Source organism: Engraulis encrasicolus, chromosome 19 (assembly GCF_034702125.1).
Source record: "Engraulis encrasicolus isolate BLACKSEA-1 chromosome 19, IST_EnEncr_1.0, whole genome shotgun sequence".
Lineage (NCBI taxonomy): Eukaryota > Metazoa > Chordata > Actinopteri > Clupeiformes > Engraulidae > Engraulis > Engraulis encrasicolus.
This window is the reverse complement of record NC_085875.1, coordinates 25,168,802-25,186,301: the sequence shown is the minus strand read 5'-3', so window position 1 is coordinate 25,186,301 and position 17,500 is coordinate 25,168,802. Positions and strand designations below refer to the sequence as shown.

Here is a 17,500-nt window from a genome sequence, read left to right as displayed (position 1 = left end):
CCAGTTATTGTGCTGCAAGTATATTTTAATAATCACCATCATTACTTACAACATAGTATTAACGCATTCTGTCAAGCAGATCAGAGACATATTAAGATAAGATACGATAAGATAAGATAAGATACGATAAGATACGATAAGATAAGATAAGATAAGATAAGATAAGATAAGATAAGATAAGATAAGATAAGATACGATAAGATACGATAAGATACGATAAGATAAGATAAGATCAACTTTATTGTGTGTTTGCACAGAAATGTTTCCCGTACCATCCCTGTTGCCTAAAAAGACACCCATCTCCAACTATGGGAATGTGCATATTGATTTAATATGTAATTGAACTGTGAGCTGCATTCTGTCCGACAACGTAAATCTTCATCGAGCACTTTCAAAGCCACTCATTATGTGCGCATGCCACCAATGAAGTGTAATTGAATGTCTAATTCACATGATAAAGCTTAACATTTGCCTCTTGTTAACTCGCCAACATGGCCTGCAATAGCCAATAAATTACCGCCAACTGTCTTGTTAGAGAGAAGCATATTTCAGGAGAACTGCAGCCAGAGTGTTGGGGAGTTAGAGTAAATTCAATCAGACGGAACAAAAAGCAATTTCTCCAGCCGTGCCAAAGATTTTACTGTACATATTTGCAGGCATGCAAACAGGTCAGGGGTGAAAAAGGTGACAAGAGTGCGGCGTGGCGGCGCAGCGCGATGTAATGCAGTGCATGCATGTAGGCAGGTGCATGTGTGTGGTGCGCAGTGGATGGTCTTGTCAGTCTCAACAGTCTCAAACTAGGGGGAGAAGATTTAGCTAAAGAAATGTCCTTAAATTGTGAATTTTGGAGAGTGTGTGAGAAAGATATTCACCTTTGGTTGTGTATGCCTAACAACTTGGTGCTTGTTTCTGTTTTTGTTCGGACTTCTTTTCACCCCCTGGTGCAGGTAGTATTCATGACAGATGAGTGGAGGTGCGAAACGCACACCAGAAACAGAGGTGCTGGCAACCAAAAATACAATTGTAGAAGGAGAGAGGTGCCGCACACTCACAAGTTAAATAAACAGTTTTTAATGTGACAACGTTTCGGCCTGTCGGCCTTCTTCAGGTCACGTGGAGGACACGTGGAGGACACGTGACCTGAAGAAGGCCGACAGGCCGAAACGTTGTCACATTAAAAACTGTTTATTTAACTTGTGAGTGTGCGGCACCTCTCTCCTTCTACAAGTGTTCATGACAGAGGCAATTGAGTACACAACAATAGGACTTGTATAAGTCTCCGGTTCTTTGAAGGAATGAGTGAAGACTACTCACTCTATAGGTTGAGTCCTTGCAGAGTACATTTCCACCGAAAACATATACAATCCCGCCGAAGGCCAATGGCTGCCTCCTTTCCCGCCGTCCTCGGGGGCATATATTAGGCAGTGTCTGAACGCCTGAACGAAAAAGAACTGTTTTCAGGCCTACCAGAACAGTACTGCTGCCATTATGTTCAGAACTGAAGGGCTTACCTGCGGACCTCCTACGTTCATTCCGGGCTCTGAACTTTTCCTTACAGTAGCCTATGTGACCAGTTGTTACCTGGGTGAACCTGCTGACACCCACATTGTCGGCATGGTTTGCTGAGAAAAAAAAGTATTTTTCAGTTCATATCACAAACCAAATCTCCGGTTCCCGAACCCTCAGAATTGCGACATGAGCGCGCTGGAAGAGAAATGGAAGAACCACTGTTGGGAACAACTGCAATTATAATGCATCCGTACCAAAGTGTACTTTTCCAATCATGTACAACATCTTCCAACCCTGTACCCTTTTTATGTACAAGAACCCACTAACAAGCAGCGCTGTATTTCTACAGATGACAAATCCGCTGCTCATTAGGTTTCTGTTTTGCTCCTAATATTATTCCCCTTACCCCATGTGTACCGTCATTCCTCTGCAGGGCTGCTGACAGCTCTGGCCAGGCCCAGGACAAAGTCATCTGAAAGGGCCCGCCGACCCAATACATACAATATAATGAGGAAGCAATTATGGACCCCCATTCTCCCTAGGCCCGGGACAACTGTCCCCTTTGTCCCCTCCCTGTCGGCACCCCTGTTCCTCTGAGTGTATATTAATGTATATACGTAGTGTAGTCGGATATATAGGAGGCTCTGGCTCTGGCGTCTCGAAGCTCAGCCACCTGTCAGCTTCCTGCCACTGCCACTGCCACTGCCACTGCCTCGGGCATAATTAACATCAGCAGCCGCCATCAGAGCAAATGTTGATCACAATTACTAGCAGGCTTAGACATTGACGAATGGCAGGGGCCAAAACAGACAGATCTGCCTGCGAGCGAACGAGCGCCGCGGGCGGGTGAGAGGGTGAGAGAGTGAGAGAGTGAGAGAGCGAGAGAGCGAGCGGCGCAGCAGCAGCAGCAGCAGCAGCAGCAGTGACTGTGGAGGCAATCCCCATTAGTGAGCACAGCCAGAAATATCCCTCCCTCTCCATCATCCCTTGCTTCCTCTCTCTCTCGCGCACGCTCTCTCTGTCTCTCTATCCTCCCTGGGGATATCCGTTTTTCCCCAAAATTGAAGAGCAATGAATACCAGCAACAGGAGGTATTGTGTCACCCAGATGAGCTGTGCTTAGACTGATACTGATGGTGAGGGGGTGGTGGTGGGGGGGGCAGGCTACTGGGTGTTGATCGGATGGGATGGGTGCGGTGAAGGGGGGTGAAGTAGAGGAGGAGAGGGTAGGGGATGGAGGCAGGCTGCTGGGTGTTGGTAGGATGGGACGGGGGCGGGGGGGGGAGGTGTGTAGTGTGATGAAGAGGGGGTGGGGTGGAGGGGAGGCTGCTGGGTGTTGGTGGGATGGGATGGGTGGGTGTAGTAGTTGAAGTTGACTCAATTGCACTGAAGTTGAGGGGGTGGAGAAGGGGAGGGGAGAGGAGAGGAGGAAGAGTGTTGGAGGTTGGTGGGATGGGATGGGTCGGGAGGGGGAAGGGGACGGGGGGTGTAGTTGATACTGAAGGTGAGGGGGTGGGGGAGGGGAGAGGAGGGCAGGGTGGTGGGTGTTAGTAGGACCGGATGGGATGCTGAGGGCGCCGTAGATGGCTGTGGAAGGATAGTGAAGTTGGGCGGGGGGGGCAGAATAGGGTGTTGGATGAGTGTTGTAGAATGGGATGGGTGGATGGGGGGGCATTGTTGACAGAGGTAGAAAGGTGGAGGAGAGGAGGGGAGGAGAGTAGGGATTGGCAGGGTGTTTAGATGATGGGATGGGATGGGGGGGTGTAGTTGACGGAGGTAGTAAAAAGGTGGAGGAGAGGAGGAGGAGAGGCGGGGAGGGCAGGGTGTTTGATTCATGGAATGGGGGTGGGGTGTAGTTGACAGAGGTAGAAAGGTGGAGGAGAAGAGGAGAGGAGGAGTGGTGGGGAGGAGAGGAGGGGAGGACAGGGTGTTTTGGTTCATTGAATGGGATGGGATGGGGGGGTGTAGTTGACTGAGGCAGGAGGGATTATAATTTCTAAACATGAAATTGTCTTACGTAACACATTGTGGTTTTCACCGCAGACGATTTAGCGTCCATCGAGAGCGCGTTGGCATGGCGATTATGTAATGCACACTGCGCTGACCTCGCCAGACACGCCACCACACTCACAGATCCCTCGTGCGCTCGCTGGTGAAAACACACACACACACACACACACACACACACACACACCCGCACACACACACAAACACACACACACACACACACACACACACACACACACACACACACACCCGCACACACACACAAACACACACACACACACATACACACCCGCACACACACATACACTTTCCCTCGTGCGTGGTAAAGGAATCCATGGAGATTAGGCCCCAGTGCTTAACCCTCCGCGTCCAGTCCGGTCAGCCCTACGGCACTGGACTACTGATGATCAGCCGCTTGAGCCGCGCACACACATACTGATCGGCTCTCTCTAGTAGTGCAGTGCAGTGCATCCACAGGCTAATGCATGTTAAGTTGGGTTGGGATGGCTTTCTCTAGTTTAGCCACAGGCTAATGCATGTTAAGTTGGTTTGGGATGGCTTTCTCTAGTTTATGCACAGGCTTATACATGTTAAGTTGGTTTGGGATGGCTTTCTCTAGTTTAGCCACAGGCTTATACATGTTAAGTTGGGTTGGGATGGCTTTCTCTAGTTTATGCACAGGCTTATGCATGTTAAGTTGGTTTGGGATGGCTTTCTCTAGTTTAGCCACAGGCTTATACATGTTAAGTTGGGTTGGGATGGCTTTCTCTAGTTTAGCCACAGGCTAATGCATGTTAAGTTGGTTTGGGATGGCTTTCTCTAGTTTAGCCACAGGCTTATACATGTTAAGTTGGGTTGGGGTGGCTTTCTCTAGTTTATGCACAGGGTAAAACATAGGTTTGAGATGGCTTTCTCTTGTTTATCCAGGGGCTAATACATGGGGTTGGGTTGGGATGGCTTTCTCTAGCAAATCCAAAGGCTAATACATGGGGTGGGGTTGGGATGGCTTTCTTGAGTATATCAACATATACTCAACATCGACATCCCATATCGTTGGGTTGGGATGGCTTTCTCTAGTAAACCCAAAGGCTAATACATATGGTTGGGTTTGGGATGGCTTTCTCTAGCTTATCCACAGGCTAATGCATGTTAAGTTTGGTTGGGATGGCTTTCTCTGCTAGCCTATATCAACAGGCTAATACATGGGGTTGGGTAGGGATGGCTTTCTCTGGTATATCCAGAGGCTAATACATGGGGTTGTGTTGTGGGATGGCTTTTTTCTAGTATATCCAGAGGCTAATACATGTGGGCATGGGTGCTGCAAGGGGGAACAAGGTGTTACAGATTCTAGGGGCCTGACACTGAGAGGGCCCCTGGAAGGACACATAATTTGCCCTTTTTGGGGGCCCAACATGTTAAGTTGGGTTGGGATGGCTTTCTCTAGTATATCCAGGGTCTATACATGGGGTTGGGTTGGAATGTCATTCTCTAGTATATCCAGGGGCTAATACATTTTAAGTTGGGTAGGGAGGGTAGGCCTATTCTCTAGTAGTATAGGGCATCCACAGGCTGATACATATGGCTGGGTTGGCTAAGGTTGGGTTGACTCTGTACCTCGTACTTCGTACCTTGTACTTCATACATCCACAGGTTAAGTGTGCACTACTGGTGGTAGGCCTAGTGTGTGCACTTCTGGTGGTAGAGCTCACAGACGCAGCAGCCCCCCCCCCCTCCCCCCTCTCTCCCGACTTCAAGTTTTAGGCAAAATTTGTATTGATTTTTCTATGTATGTTAAATGTTCAGTGTTAAATGTTCAATTGTTATTTAATACATCATCACTTCATAATAACTTACTACATGTGTTATTGGTCCTGCCTTGTATTTTAAAGTCTGCCTTGTTAATACCAGTCCCGTGTATGTCTGTAGATGTCCTGGCACAGGAGAGATACATAATTTCAGTTTCCTTGTATGGCCTGTGCATATTGATGAAAAAAAAGCTGACTCGGGACATGGATGACCAGCTATGATTGAAGTAAGCATGAATTCTGCTCTCTACAAACAAATCCTGAGGTATGATGTCCAGCCATCCATTTGTAACCATTCATTTGTATTCATGTGTGATATGCAAAGAAGAGTTGGCAAACATTCCTCCACAGCGATGTGACTGCTTGTCAGTTCTTGTAAACACTTGACTAAAATTGGTGCTGCTGGGGCTGGTACAACAAGTTATAAGGTTCAGGGGGCAATTACTGTACTTTTTCATGTAGTTTCAGATCGTTTTTTTTCCCCTTAAAGAATTAAATCAGCAATTAAAACATGTTTTTTGTTGGGAGTTATCTTTCTATACCATTTCAATTTCCTTATCTGAAATGATTCCAAGTGACAAAGATACAATAAAAGCTAAGAATTAAGTAAGGGGGCCAATATTTCTGCACAGCACTGTATACCGGTATTATATTTATTGGATTACATTGTCATAACATGAGAATATTTCCATAGTTACTTTGTAATAAGGCAACAGCAATTAACTGTAGCAATATGCTTCAGGCATCAAATAATGATGTTGTGTATGTCTACAGTTTAAAGGCGTTCACAATATTGTCACAGCATTAAATTCTATATTTTCATATTATATCTCCCCTCGGTACTGTCTTGGCAAATTATGTATACACCTGACATAATGTACATGTCATAAATAATATGATGCTACTTGTTTTCAAGCTTTCCTTAAAAAGAAGTTTTCATCCACTCAAATGTACATAAATGTCATCTTTATTCATTATCAAAATAAATAAATAAATACATAAATACACGGCTGATTAGTTAATACAGTGAACAAATATGCAGAATAAGTGATGAGATTCAAAATGTTCCACTGTTAAGCAATTTTAGCAAAACAAACAAGTGTCGCTATGCAGCTTAAACTAGATACGTACCTACAAAGGGAATGAGAACAAACCATCAACAGCATGTCATTGCCAAAAATACAAGTCATTATTAGATATGAAACAATAAAAGCCATCCACAGCAATTTGTTAAATGATTATGATTCAACAAATAATTCTCTTCCAACACATTTTAAAGAGATGTTTACCTCGATGGCATTTTTGGGCAAGATGCCAAACTTTTTTCAGATGCCATCAGTTTTCCTGAATAAGAACGGCCTGTGTGTCAGTGGCGATTAATAAATGATGATTACCCTTTACAAAGCTCTCACTGTTAAAAACAGAATAGTTAAAAACAGGCCACCTTTACATGCCAAAATATGTCTTGACAAATATGAGAGCTTGAAGAGAAAATGAATAGGCAGGACATGTAAAAGGGGGACACAGTCTGAGTCTGGATGTTTTCATATCTGACAGATGACACAGAGAGAGGGTCTGGTTGTTTTGATATTTTTTGGATGGCATGCCTGTGAAGTCATTTTCAGTCATCCAGGTCACGTTAGTCATATGCTTTGACATGAAGTCTCTTTTGAATGACGGGGGTGGTCTTACTCTTCACTGTGACTACGCATAACGAGAGGACGGGCAGAATGGGCACACGGATGAGAGCATTTCCAATGAATGCAAATTAGATGGAGAAAGGCAATTAATGTTTTCCAACACCAGGACACTAAATTCTTTATGACGAGTCTGAATAATGTATTGACCCATTCTTGGAACGGCATCTTGTGTGATGTGAATTACGTCCAAATACGTACAGTATGTATGTGACCTCTGTGGAATATGAAATAATTAAATTGACAATGTGGACACATTATTATTGAGCCTTACGTAATTTCTTTGGCCACTAAACATTGAAAGAAAAAAAAAAACAGAATGCAAAGGTATAAAAACACAGTACCTTCTAGGTACTATTTCTTTTCCTTTCCTTTGAAAATGATTTACAAAATAATAAAGAAGGCCATTGGTAGAGCTTCACATTTCATGTAACTCATCTCCAAAAAATAAACAAAAATGGTGATTGTATCGCAATTGCTCCAGATAAATAAACCAACACCACAAATACGTAGCACATTTTGTAGTGTTAATTCAGCACGATATAGAATCAAACTGACTCTGTGAGTGTTGTATTAACTCTGCACTCTTTTCTGAGTAGAGTTATTCTCGTGATGGGTTTCGGCAGGGCTGTGGTATTTGTTCAGTCAGTTTGGCTGGGTGCAATGTCATCAGTGTGGCTGTGCTGTTATCGATGTGGACATGACATGCATGGTCCACGCATCCATCCATGGGTGGTCTTGGACTGTGTGACAGTGTGTGTGTGGAAGTATGTTTTGACCATATATTGCCAGTTACTGGACTATGTGACATTACTGTATCTGAGATGTGATGTCTTCAGTGTGTATGGACATGGGCCATGTGATGTCATGGGTTTGTCTGCGTGTGGGCGATGTGGCCGGTAAGCACTTAAGTTTGGAGCGTAACAGGTACTGGAATGGCCAGCCTAAAAACAGTAAATGCGACTGGAATTTGTGCCTGGTGGTGTCAACCGAGTATCTGAGTCACTATCTGATTCACTATCAGTGTGTATGGGCATGGGCCATCATGTGATGTCATGGGTTTGTCTGCGTGTGGGCGATGTGGCCGGTAGGCACTTTGGTTTGGAGCGTAACAGGTGCGGGAATGGGTACCAGCACCGTTCTGGCCAGCCGAAAAACAGTAAATTGTTGTGCTTGGTGGCGTCAACAGAGTAGCTGAGTCACTATCTGATTTAGATACCATCTCTGCTGATTCACTATCACTGTGTTTGGCCTGTGCCACTGTCATCACTGTATCTGGGTGTGAGTAGTGTGATGTCATCATCAGTAGTAATGGGCAACCTGGATTCCGAAGATACAATCAAGTACAATATATTCCGAATGGCCTGGTTTTACCTGCCAATTAAGGCAATCACCTGGTTGAACCGAACAGGTGAAAAAGACCAGGTCCTTTGGAACATGTGGCACTGCACTGCAACTCAATCCAGGTTGCCCATCACTGATTGTCAGTGTGCCTGTGCATGGCGTGTGCTGTGTGGCGCCATTGTTACTGTGTCTGTGGGCGTGTTGTGTGATTGTCATCAGTGCATCTGCACTGTATGTGCTGTGCATTGGGTGGTTGCCAGTGAGTCTATGGGTGCCGTGCGTTGGGTGATTGTCATCAGTGAGTCTATGGGTGCCGTGCGTTGGGTGATTGTCATCAGTGCGTTTGTGCTGTATGTGCCGTGCGTTGGGTGGTTGTCATCAGTGCGTCTGTACTGTATCTGGCGTGCGTTGGGTGATTGCCATCAGTGTGTCTGTGCTGCGTTGGGTGATTGCCATCAGTGTGTCTGTGCTGCGTTGGGTGATTGCCATCAGTGTGTCTGTGCTGCGTTGGGTGATTGCCATCAGTGTGTCTGTGCTGCGTGCTGTGATTGACATCATCAGTGCGTCTGTGCTGTGTGCCGTGTGGTATGTGTGACGGCAGCATCATCATCAGTGCGTTGGCGCGTGCGCCCCGTTGGGCGTGTTCTGCTTGCTCCACCTGCGCTGGCTCAGCAGCTTGCGGCTCTTCTGCACCTTCAGTCGCACGTCGAACACGTCCTCAATTGCCTTCTTGAAGCAGTGGAAGTTGTAGTCAATCAACCCTGCAGGGTGGGGTGGGGCGGAGACCACAGGCAGCTGCATTAACCCCTTAGTGCAGAGCCTATGTTGTAACACTAATGTCACCAAAATTGTAGTGGCTATGTCTTAATCTGTTACCTAAGGCTCTCTGTAATGTCATAGCAATGTTGTTATGATGTAGTTCAGTATTTTCAGCAATAGTGAATAGGCCCGCCGGCGAACGCATCTGCAGTAAGAGGCTACTGACTACTGAAAACAGAAAACGGTGCAGAAAACAGTGGCATATCTGAAGACAAACTGGGCTACTTCTCAGTGACTAGACCCAGGGATGACCGGAGCACTCAGCATACTTTTAGAGGTTTTTTTATTTTTTGGTGCACAAAGTGACTGACGTTTCGACGCACCTGCGTCTTCCTCAGAGTCAAAAAGTGCTCCGGTCATCCCTGGGTCTAGTCACTGAGAAGTAGCCCAATCTGTCTTCATTCTGCTGTCCTGGACTGTGAGCACCACAAGGGCTGAAGCACAGACATCCTTTCTCCCAGTGGCATATCTGTTTATGTCTACGGTATGTGTCCGTATGCAACCTCTACCTGTTTTGAACGCTTTGAATTGAAGATGTTTCAGACAAAAGTCTAACTAGAAGGATAATGTCACCAAAATAGAATGAGCAAATTCCAAGTTGTAATGTCTAAGTACAATTGTCTGTTATATCATGCTAATGTTGTATTCACTGTAACTGTGTTTTGGGTAACACTTTCTATGAAGCCCATATCTATAGCACATTATGAGAGCAGTTATAACAAATTATAATGCACATTATAATTACTTACAACGCATTACGACTACACCCATGATGTTTCATGATCTTTTATGTTAACAGTAATGAATAACCATGAATCTAGCTTATAATGCTTTATAAATCCGAGGGTGTTATGAGTGCTCATGACTGGATATTAACTACAGGCTACCTGATGGGGCTTACAGTACATTATGATGCATTATAGATGTGCATTATACAGTGCATTATAGATGCATCCATATGAACTCCACTTTACTTAGAGCACACATTGACGACTTATGATCTCACATGGAACATTATAGCATCTTATGAGCCCTTATGACAGTTTATCATTCAGGTCTGTGCATAGAGAGGTATAGGTACTCATAATGTACTATAAACCCCATCAGGCAGCTTGTAATTTATAGCCAGTCGTGAGCACTCATGACACCCTTGGATTTATAAAGCATGATAAGCTAGATTAATGGTTGTTCATAACTGTTTATATAAAGCATCATGACGCATTCTGAGTGTAGTCATAAAACGTTGTAAGTAATTATAATGCATCTTATAATTTGTTATAAATGCACTTATAATGCGCTATAGATATGGGCATTACAGTAAGTAAAGTGTTTGTTTCAGTGAAGCATCTCACTGGATATAGATTGAAAACCCGATACTGTCTTTGAACCTGTGCACTCTGTGCAATAACATTCGACAGCTTCATAGCCACTAAGGAGTATGGCTTACTGCATGTGTGGAAGTGAAGAGCATCGTAAGACAGACAAAGGAGGTAAGGGATTACAAGCGAAACACGGCATCAATAATAAATGGGCTATGTACAGAGATGAGAATAATCACATTACAACGTACTGCACTGGCACGAACACCTCAATCCACAGAGGCACTGTACAGTAGGTACACAGAGAGTTCAAGTCGAAACAAGGATTACCTCATACTGTTTCAAATAACATAAAAGTTTAGAAGAACTTTTTTTTGCCAGCTTTTAATACCAAACAAAACTTCTCAGTATTTGTATCGCTGCAAAACTTCTCTGTATGTATACTGTATGTATTTGCCCAGCATTGTAAGAAAAGAAAACCTTAACAAATTCTTCATTGCATCCTTCTGACAGCTCGCCATAAAATTAGATGATATATTCTGCCCTATAAAGGCAAAGTGCAGTAACTACACATTTTGTCAAAATTGCGTTTAGACTGAAAATGGTCCTCATTACATCTCCTTTATCTTGTGACAAAGCCTTATGGTCCAAATGGGCCCTATTTATGAGATAGTATATGTCACATTTGCAGCAACTACAATATCCAACCTCATACCAAGGCTTTGAAGGGTATTTTTCTCAATTTCAGTGTTGCCGTAGTTACTGCACTTTGCCTTTGTAGGACAGTATTGTATTCCTACACAGTCTCACTCCAAGTAGTCAATATCTGAGTACCTTTGACCAGACTGCAATTTTTTACGTCTTGGGTATTCCTTCCACGTCACATTTTGACTATGTCCTCAAAGGCGCCCCCTTGTGGCAGCATAACGTCATTGAGGTTAGGTTTAGGAATAGGTTTAGGGTTAGGCCACATAGTCAAAATGTGACGTGGAAGGAATACCCAAGACGTCAAAAATTGCAGTCTGGTCCAAGGTAGTCAGAAATTGACTACTTGGGGTGAGACTGCGTTGTGTATTCTAGATTGATTCCTTCCATCAATTTGAGTTTTGATTCGAAATGTGACTTTTGGGATATGTGGATGTATTAGCAAGACTCTTGCCAGACTCTCGTGTATGTCCGCTGAGCTTTGTGAGCTATCACGAGGGTCTGGAGGATCTTCGGATTCGCCCTGCTCCCAAACCAAAACACAGAGGAACCAATCAGGATCGAATAATTTTCAGGGATGTGACATAGTCAAAATTTTAACGTAGTGGAGAAGGGGACGTGACAGCTGTTTCAGTAATAATAGCCGCTTGCATGGACTCACTCATCGACATTGATTCTGTAATTACCTCCGCCAAGGAGGTTATGTTTTCAGTCGTGTTGGTTTGTCTGTCTGTCTGTTTGTTTGTCTGTCTGTTTGTTTGTCTGTCTGTCTGTTTGTTTGTCAGCAGGATAACTCAAAAACTTTTGAATGGATTTGGCTGAAACTTGTCAGATTCACACCAAGCACTTGGCCAGTAAGGACCCAAATGACTGGATAGTGATTTTTGTGTTATCTGGCCTTGCTCAAAAATAAAATAAAAAACTGTGCCTTATTTTAAAAAACAAAAACAAAAAACCCTCTCAAACCTTTCCATTCTCAGTTCAATTCAGGTTGTTCTTTGCATGAATTCATAAAAAGGGTTTTTCGTAATGAAAAAAGCACCCTGTTATTACCTTTTCACTCAGACCTCTCCACTCTCTCTTGAGGCTGATTTAGGCAAGGAAATCTGAGGCACTCAAACTGCATATTTTAACATTTATCCATTAGTCTACAAAGACGCTTACACGTTACCAGCTACTTGGTCTTGATCAAAGATTATTGATACATATTCTTTACATGAATCATTTCAGAACTGATTCGCAAGTGATTTTCTTTTTTTTTAAGTGTTTTTTTTTACAGTTGATGTTTTGCCTTTACTCTCAAAGCTGTCCTCCCTTTGTTATATTTAGTATGTTTTTTATAGAAGTCGTTCTATTCATGAAGAATAATTTTCAATATAAAATATTGCTTGTGGAACTCACCCTTCCTCTCAAAGTTGTCCTCACATCGGTCTATTCAGGCTGTCCTTTACATGCGAATTTAAAATTTCATTTTATAAGACATATTTTTTTTCATTGAAGAAAACGTCTAGTCCTTACCTGTTCTCTCAAACCTCTCCTCTCTTTCCGTTCTATTCAGCCTGCTCTCTACATGAGTAGTTCTATTAATAAAAAAGTGTTTTGTAAGAAAAGAAAGCGTGTGGTCCTTACCCTTCCTCTCGAAGCTCTCCTCCCGGAGGAAGCAGACCATTGCCAGGAATTTGGTGACCTCCTTCAGGTACATGACGGTGGTGTTGTTCAGGTGGATAATGGCCATGGACTCCTTGTCATACGGGGAGCCAGCTTCAGCCGCCTCGTCCCCCGACAGACTGTAAGAAAACAAAAACATAAACATTATGTACGCGTATATAGTATGTCACGTAAGTGAGTAGTACACCCCTCACATTGTCGCAGATTTGTAAGTATATCTTTTCATAGGACAACATTAAAGAAATTTCACTTTGACACAGTTAGTGACCTATTAACAACATATATAACCGCTTAAATTCATTGTTCAGTCACAACAAATCAAAATACAGCCATTAACGTTTTACAACATGTACTGTAACAAAAGTGAGCACATCCCAGGCTAAAATCCTGTAGAGAGTGTCTGAGAAGGGGCCGTGTTGGCCCGAAACGTCTCGAAATGAACAGGGATTAAAAGGGAGATCATCGGTGTGCGTTTCAACCTTTCTTATACGTTGAACGTTTAAATTTTGAGTCTGCACCTAGCTAAAATGTGAGGGGTGTACTCACTTATGTGACATACTGTATGTCACACAATATGTACAGTCTGTGTGAATGATGGCCATAGACTCTGTCATACGGCGGAGCCACCTTCGTTTCCAGACACACTATAAAATGAACCAGAAGAGGAGAGAAGAGAAAGGAATACAGGAGACGTGTATGCTGTGTACAGTAAATTGAGTTACAAGTTCATATACTGCAAGTATAACGTGTGGGTATGAACGTGTGGGTAGTATGGCCATGAACTCCTTATCGTACGGGAGCCAGCCTTATCCGCCTCATCCCCAGACAGACTACCAGAAGTTATCAGTTCACATACAGCAAGTATAATGTTTGGGTTAAGGCCATGGACTCAGTATCGAACGGGAGTCAACCTTGCCCGCCTTGTCCCTAGACAGACTAGTTGAAGAAATGCGAACGAGAAGAGAAGGAAAGGCCAGAGACTATGCTGTACGTCCTACAGTAAGTATAATGTGTGAATAGTGGAGATAGACTCCATGTTGCAGAGGAGTCAGCCTCATCTCCAGAGAAACCAAAAGGAATCACAAGAGGAGAGAAGGAAAGGAGTACACGATAACTATGATTAAGATAATAAGAAGATAAGATAATAATAAAACTTCATTGTGTGTTACACTTGTCACAGAAAATTGTCGTGGCTCGCCATGAATTATCATTCACAAAGACGAGACATGACAGGATAAGACGTGACAAGACATAACAAGACAAGACAAGTATGTTGGTCATTGGCTGGCTGATAATGCAAGGCTAATGCAAAGGGGATGAAGGATTTCTTGTAGCTATTTTTGTGTGCTAGTGGTACATTGCTGCGCCGGCCTGATGGAAGCAGTTGAAAGGAGGGATGGTAAAGGTGAGAGGAGCCAGTTGTTTTGTGTCAGTTCACTTTTGGCCCTGATGCTAATTTGGTTCTACTCAGAAGAGATATTGAAGGTGAGGAGAGATTCAATAGACCCCTTTGGTAGTTACGTCTTCACTGACTGTAAGTCTATTGTTGGCTCCAACACACACGCATATAGACAGTGCAGACCTTGAAGAGAGAATACATGCCGTCCTGAAGTGTGTATGGTTGTAAAAAATGATACATGTGTTACGCTATTCCGAGAGGAAGCATAGGAGATGTTTGTGGTTACAAGCAATTAAAAGTATCACTGGACTGAGGACATAATCAGGAATACCCATGTTTGTGGCGCCCACCTCATATCTGAAGTTATCGTTACCATCCATTTTCTTATCTCGGAAAAAACACCAGGCTAGTTTCTTTACAAATGTGCGGTGAATGGTCGATTCTGCTGCAACAATGTGCACGCAGTCCGATTACATCACATCTGTGTACAAAAAGTAAATGGGTCTATAAGGTAAATGTAGACCAAGGCTAGAACGCATACTGTATATCCTTGCAGACTTGTAACGTCCTGTCTTTTCCTGAGTAGGTAAAGAAATCGTTGTGCTTTTTATGTTGTATTATAACTATGATATAAGTATTATGTGCGAACGGTGGCTATAAAGTCTTAATTGTACAGAGAGCAAGCTTCATCCCCAGACAGACTGGCACAAGTCTGGCAGAAGAAATAAACGTACAGTGGTATACCGAGTGCTGAACAGGAGGGCTCGAAACTGACACACACAAACAGGCCACATGCTGATGAAATTTCAGCTTGGCTGGTAGAAAAGACCAACTCACTAGCCAATTTCACCCATTAGGGAGTGTCAAGGATGGATTACTACAAGGGCCTACCGGGCCCAGGCCCAGGGGCCCAAGAGTCCAGAGGGCCCAATCCTCTAAATTTCCATTCTCATGTTGTGTAAAATCACACTTTTAACAACTCTATTTTCACATATTTTCAGGGGAAAAACACCTGAATGCCCAACAATATAGGGTCTCTAACATCTGGAGGGGGCCCTTTCTTGTTGTCAGGCCCAGGGGCCCATGGAGTCATGATCCGTCCCTGGGGAGTGTCTGTTTGGCTGGTAAGATTACGTACCAGCTACTAGCCATTTTGGCTGGTGCTGAAAAAAGTTAATTTAGAGCCCAGCATGTGTAAGTGCATGTGTGAGCGATGGCTACACAGCTTACCTGTAGAAATACACCGCACATGGAGATGATGAAAATAAGGTAGACACAGTTCAAGTATACTGTATGTATGCTGCAACTATCAGAGGTTTCAAAAGTAAAAGTAAGTTCATGGTGTAAATGCAACACTAACACATATTACATAGATGTTACACCATTTCCTCCATTGTACCTAATGAGGTAGACAGAGTGAGTTGTTACTAACAAACAATACAAACCTAACAAGACCAAAGCCCACCACAAACTTGATCCAACCAGCACAGAGTCAGCCATTCGTAAGACAAGTACACAAGTCTACTGGTTACTCAGATACGTTGTGGAAAGAGTAGAAGTTTGCACACTGTAGCTCCGCTTTGAACATTTATTCAGGTCATACAACGTTTCGACCCAACAGGGTCTTCATCAGGCTCTTATGAATACTAAGATAAGTTATCTATGTTGGAAGGACACTGTGTTTTTCTTTTACTTTCACATTTACATTCAACACCTCTGACTACATTTGTATGTGAGTGTATGTACTCCTCGGGTATATGAAGCGCTGACCTCGGCCTCTGACAGACTAGGAGAACAACCACACACCAAAAGAGCAAAGATGAAAGGAAAGAAAACAAGATACAGGAAAATACTACATAATAAATAAATGATGTTATTGTACAGTGACTTGGCCACACTCCCAGACTGGTCGAAGAAACACACAAAAGAAGACGAGGAGAGCATAGAAAAAAATACACAAGATGACAATCTAGCATGAGATTGCAAGTAAATTACAGTCCACATCACATTATCATTGGCCCGATGAGAGAGACTTCAATTGGAAATCAAATGACTGAAAATCACTACATTACATCACATTTAGCTGACACTTTTATTCAAAGTGACATGAAGTTATTTACTGTAGGTAGGCCTACTGTGCAGGGTACAGTCCCTGGAGCAGTGTGGAGCTAGATGCCTTTTATAAGGGCACTGCAGCCATGGGTGAAACGTGACGTGCATGAGACCGCTTTTCAGTCACTCATATTTATGGGAGAGGAATATGTCCATATATATGGCATACAGTAAGTTCTTTCAAGGCTTTATTTTGAGTGAGAGGAAAGCTTCAGTATATGGTTGATGACTGGGGTGGCAGCACAACAATAACAGTCCCTTAAATAGCTAATAAACACTTTGTAAATAATGATCTAAATATCAACAAAAAATCAACAAATGCTTGTGAATGAGTAAGAAATATTCCTACATAAAGTCCTAGAGGTTTGTCCTCCAAAGAGCAAACCAGATGACACCACTGGATATAGAAGTGTCCAGTAGGTAGGGGCGCTGTGGCGCAGTGCGCTAATTCCCCCACATTTGGGCTTTCATGCCCGCCTAACGGTACATGCACACCAACGGCGCGGACGTCCACAGTACGTCCACAGAACGTGTCCGTTATCAGTCCGAAATGGTTAGAATGCATGAAAACAAATCATGCCTTGCACACAGGAACGTCCCGACCGGACATGTCCGCGTTTGTCCTTGAAAATAGAACTCGAGTCTATTTTCCTGCGAGGACGTCCGCGTTCAATGCGCGGCTCCCATTGAAAATGAATGGCTGCTGCCCGCGGATAGAACGTGGACGTTGACTGTGCAGTGTGAAAGGCAGCCCGCGAACCTCTCGGACTCGCACTGCTCACGGAGACGTTAAGGAAACGTGCCGTCTGTGTGTGCATGCACCGTCATGGGGACCCCGGTTCGAGTCCAGACGGGGTCATTTCCCAATCCTCCCCCATCTCTCTCTACCACTCATTTCCGGTCAGCATCTCGTACTATCCTGTCAATAAAGGCATAAAAAGGCCCTAAAAATATATAAAAATAAGTGTCCAGTAGGCAAACACAGATAAACTCATCCAAGAGGAGACGATTCTTACTCCAACGTGGAGCCGCTATTCCGTCGAAAGTTATTCCGGGGATGGGTCTTTTTTTCTCTGCCGTTTCCTAAATGGTTTTGCTGGTAGCACTTAACAGTGGA

The 17,500-nt window shown here is 43.6% G+C and overlaps 1 protein-coding gene across 1 annotated transcript in view; it reads right to left on the bottom strand.

Annotated features, from left to right (window-relative positions):
* Positions 1–6,254: 6,254 nt before the first annotated feature.
* Positions 6,255–17,500, bottom strand: part of rragd (ras-related GTP binding D) — a 47,320-nt gene continuing 36,074 nt past the window's right edge. Inside the window, exons 6-7 of the mRNA XM_063183930.1 lie at positions 12,834–12,991; positions 6,255–9,122 (exon numbers count right to left, since the gene is read on the bottom strand). Coding sequence (XP_063040000.1) covers positions 8,971–9,122; positions 12,834–12,991 — 310 coding nt within the window. The 3' untranslated portion in view covers positions 6,255–8,970. The remainder of the gene's footprint in view (positions 9,123–12,833; positions 12,992–17,500) is intronic.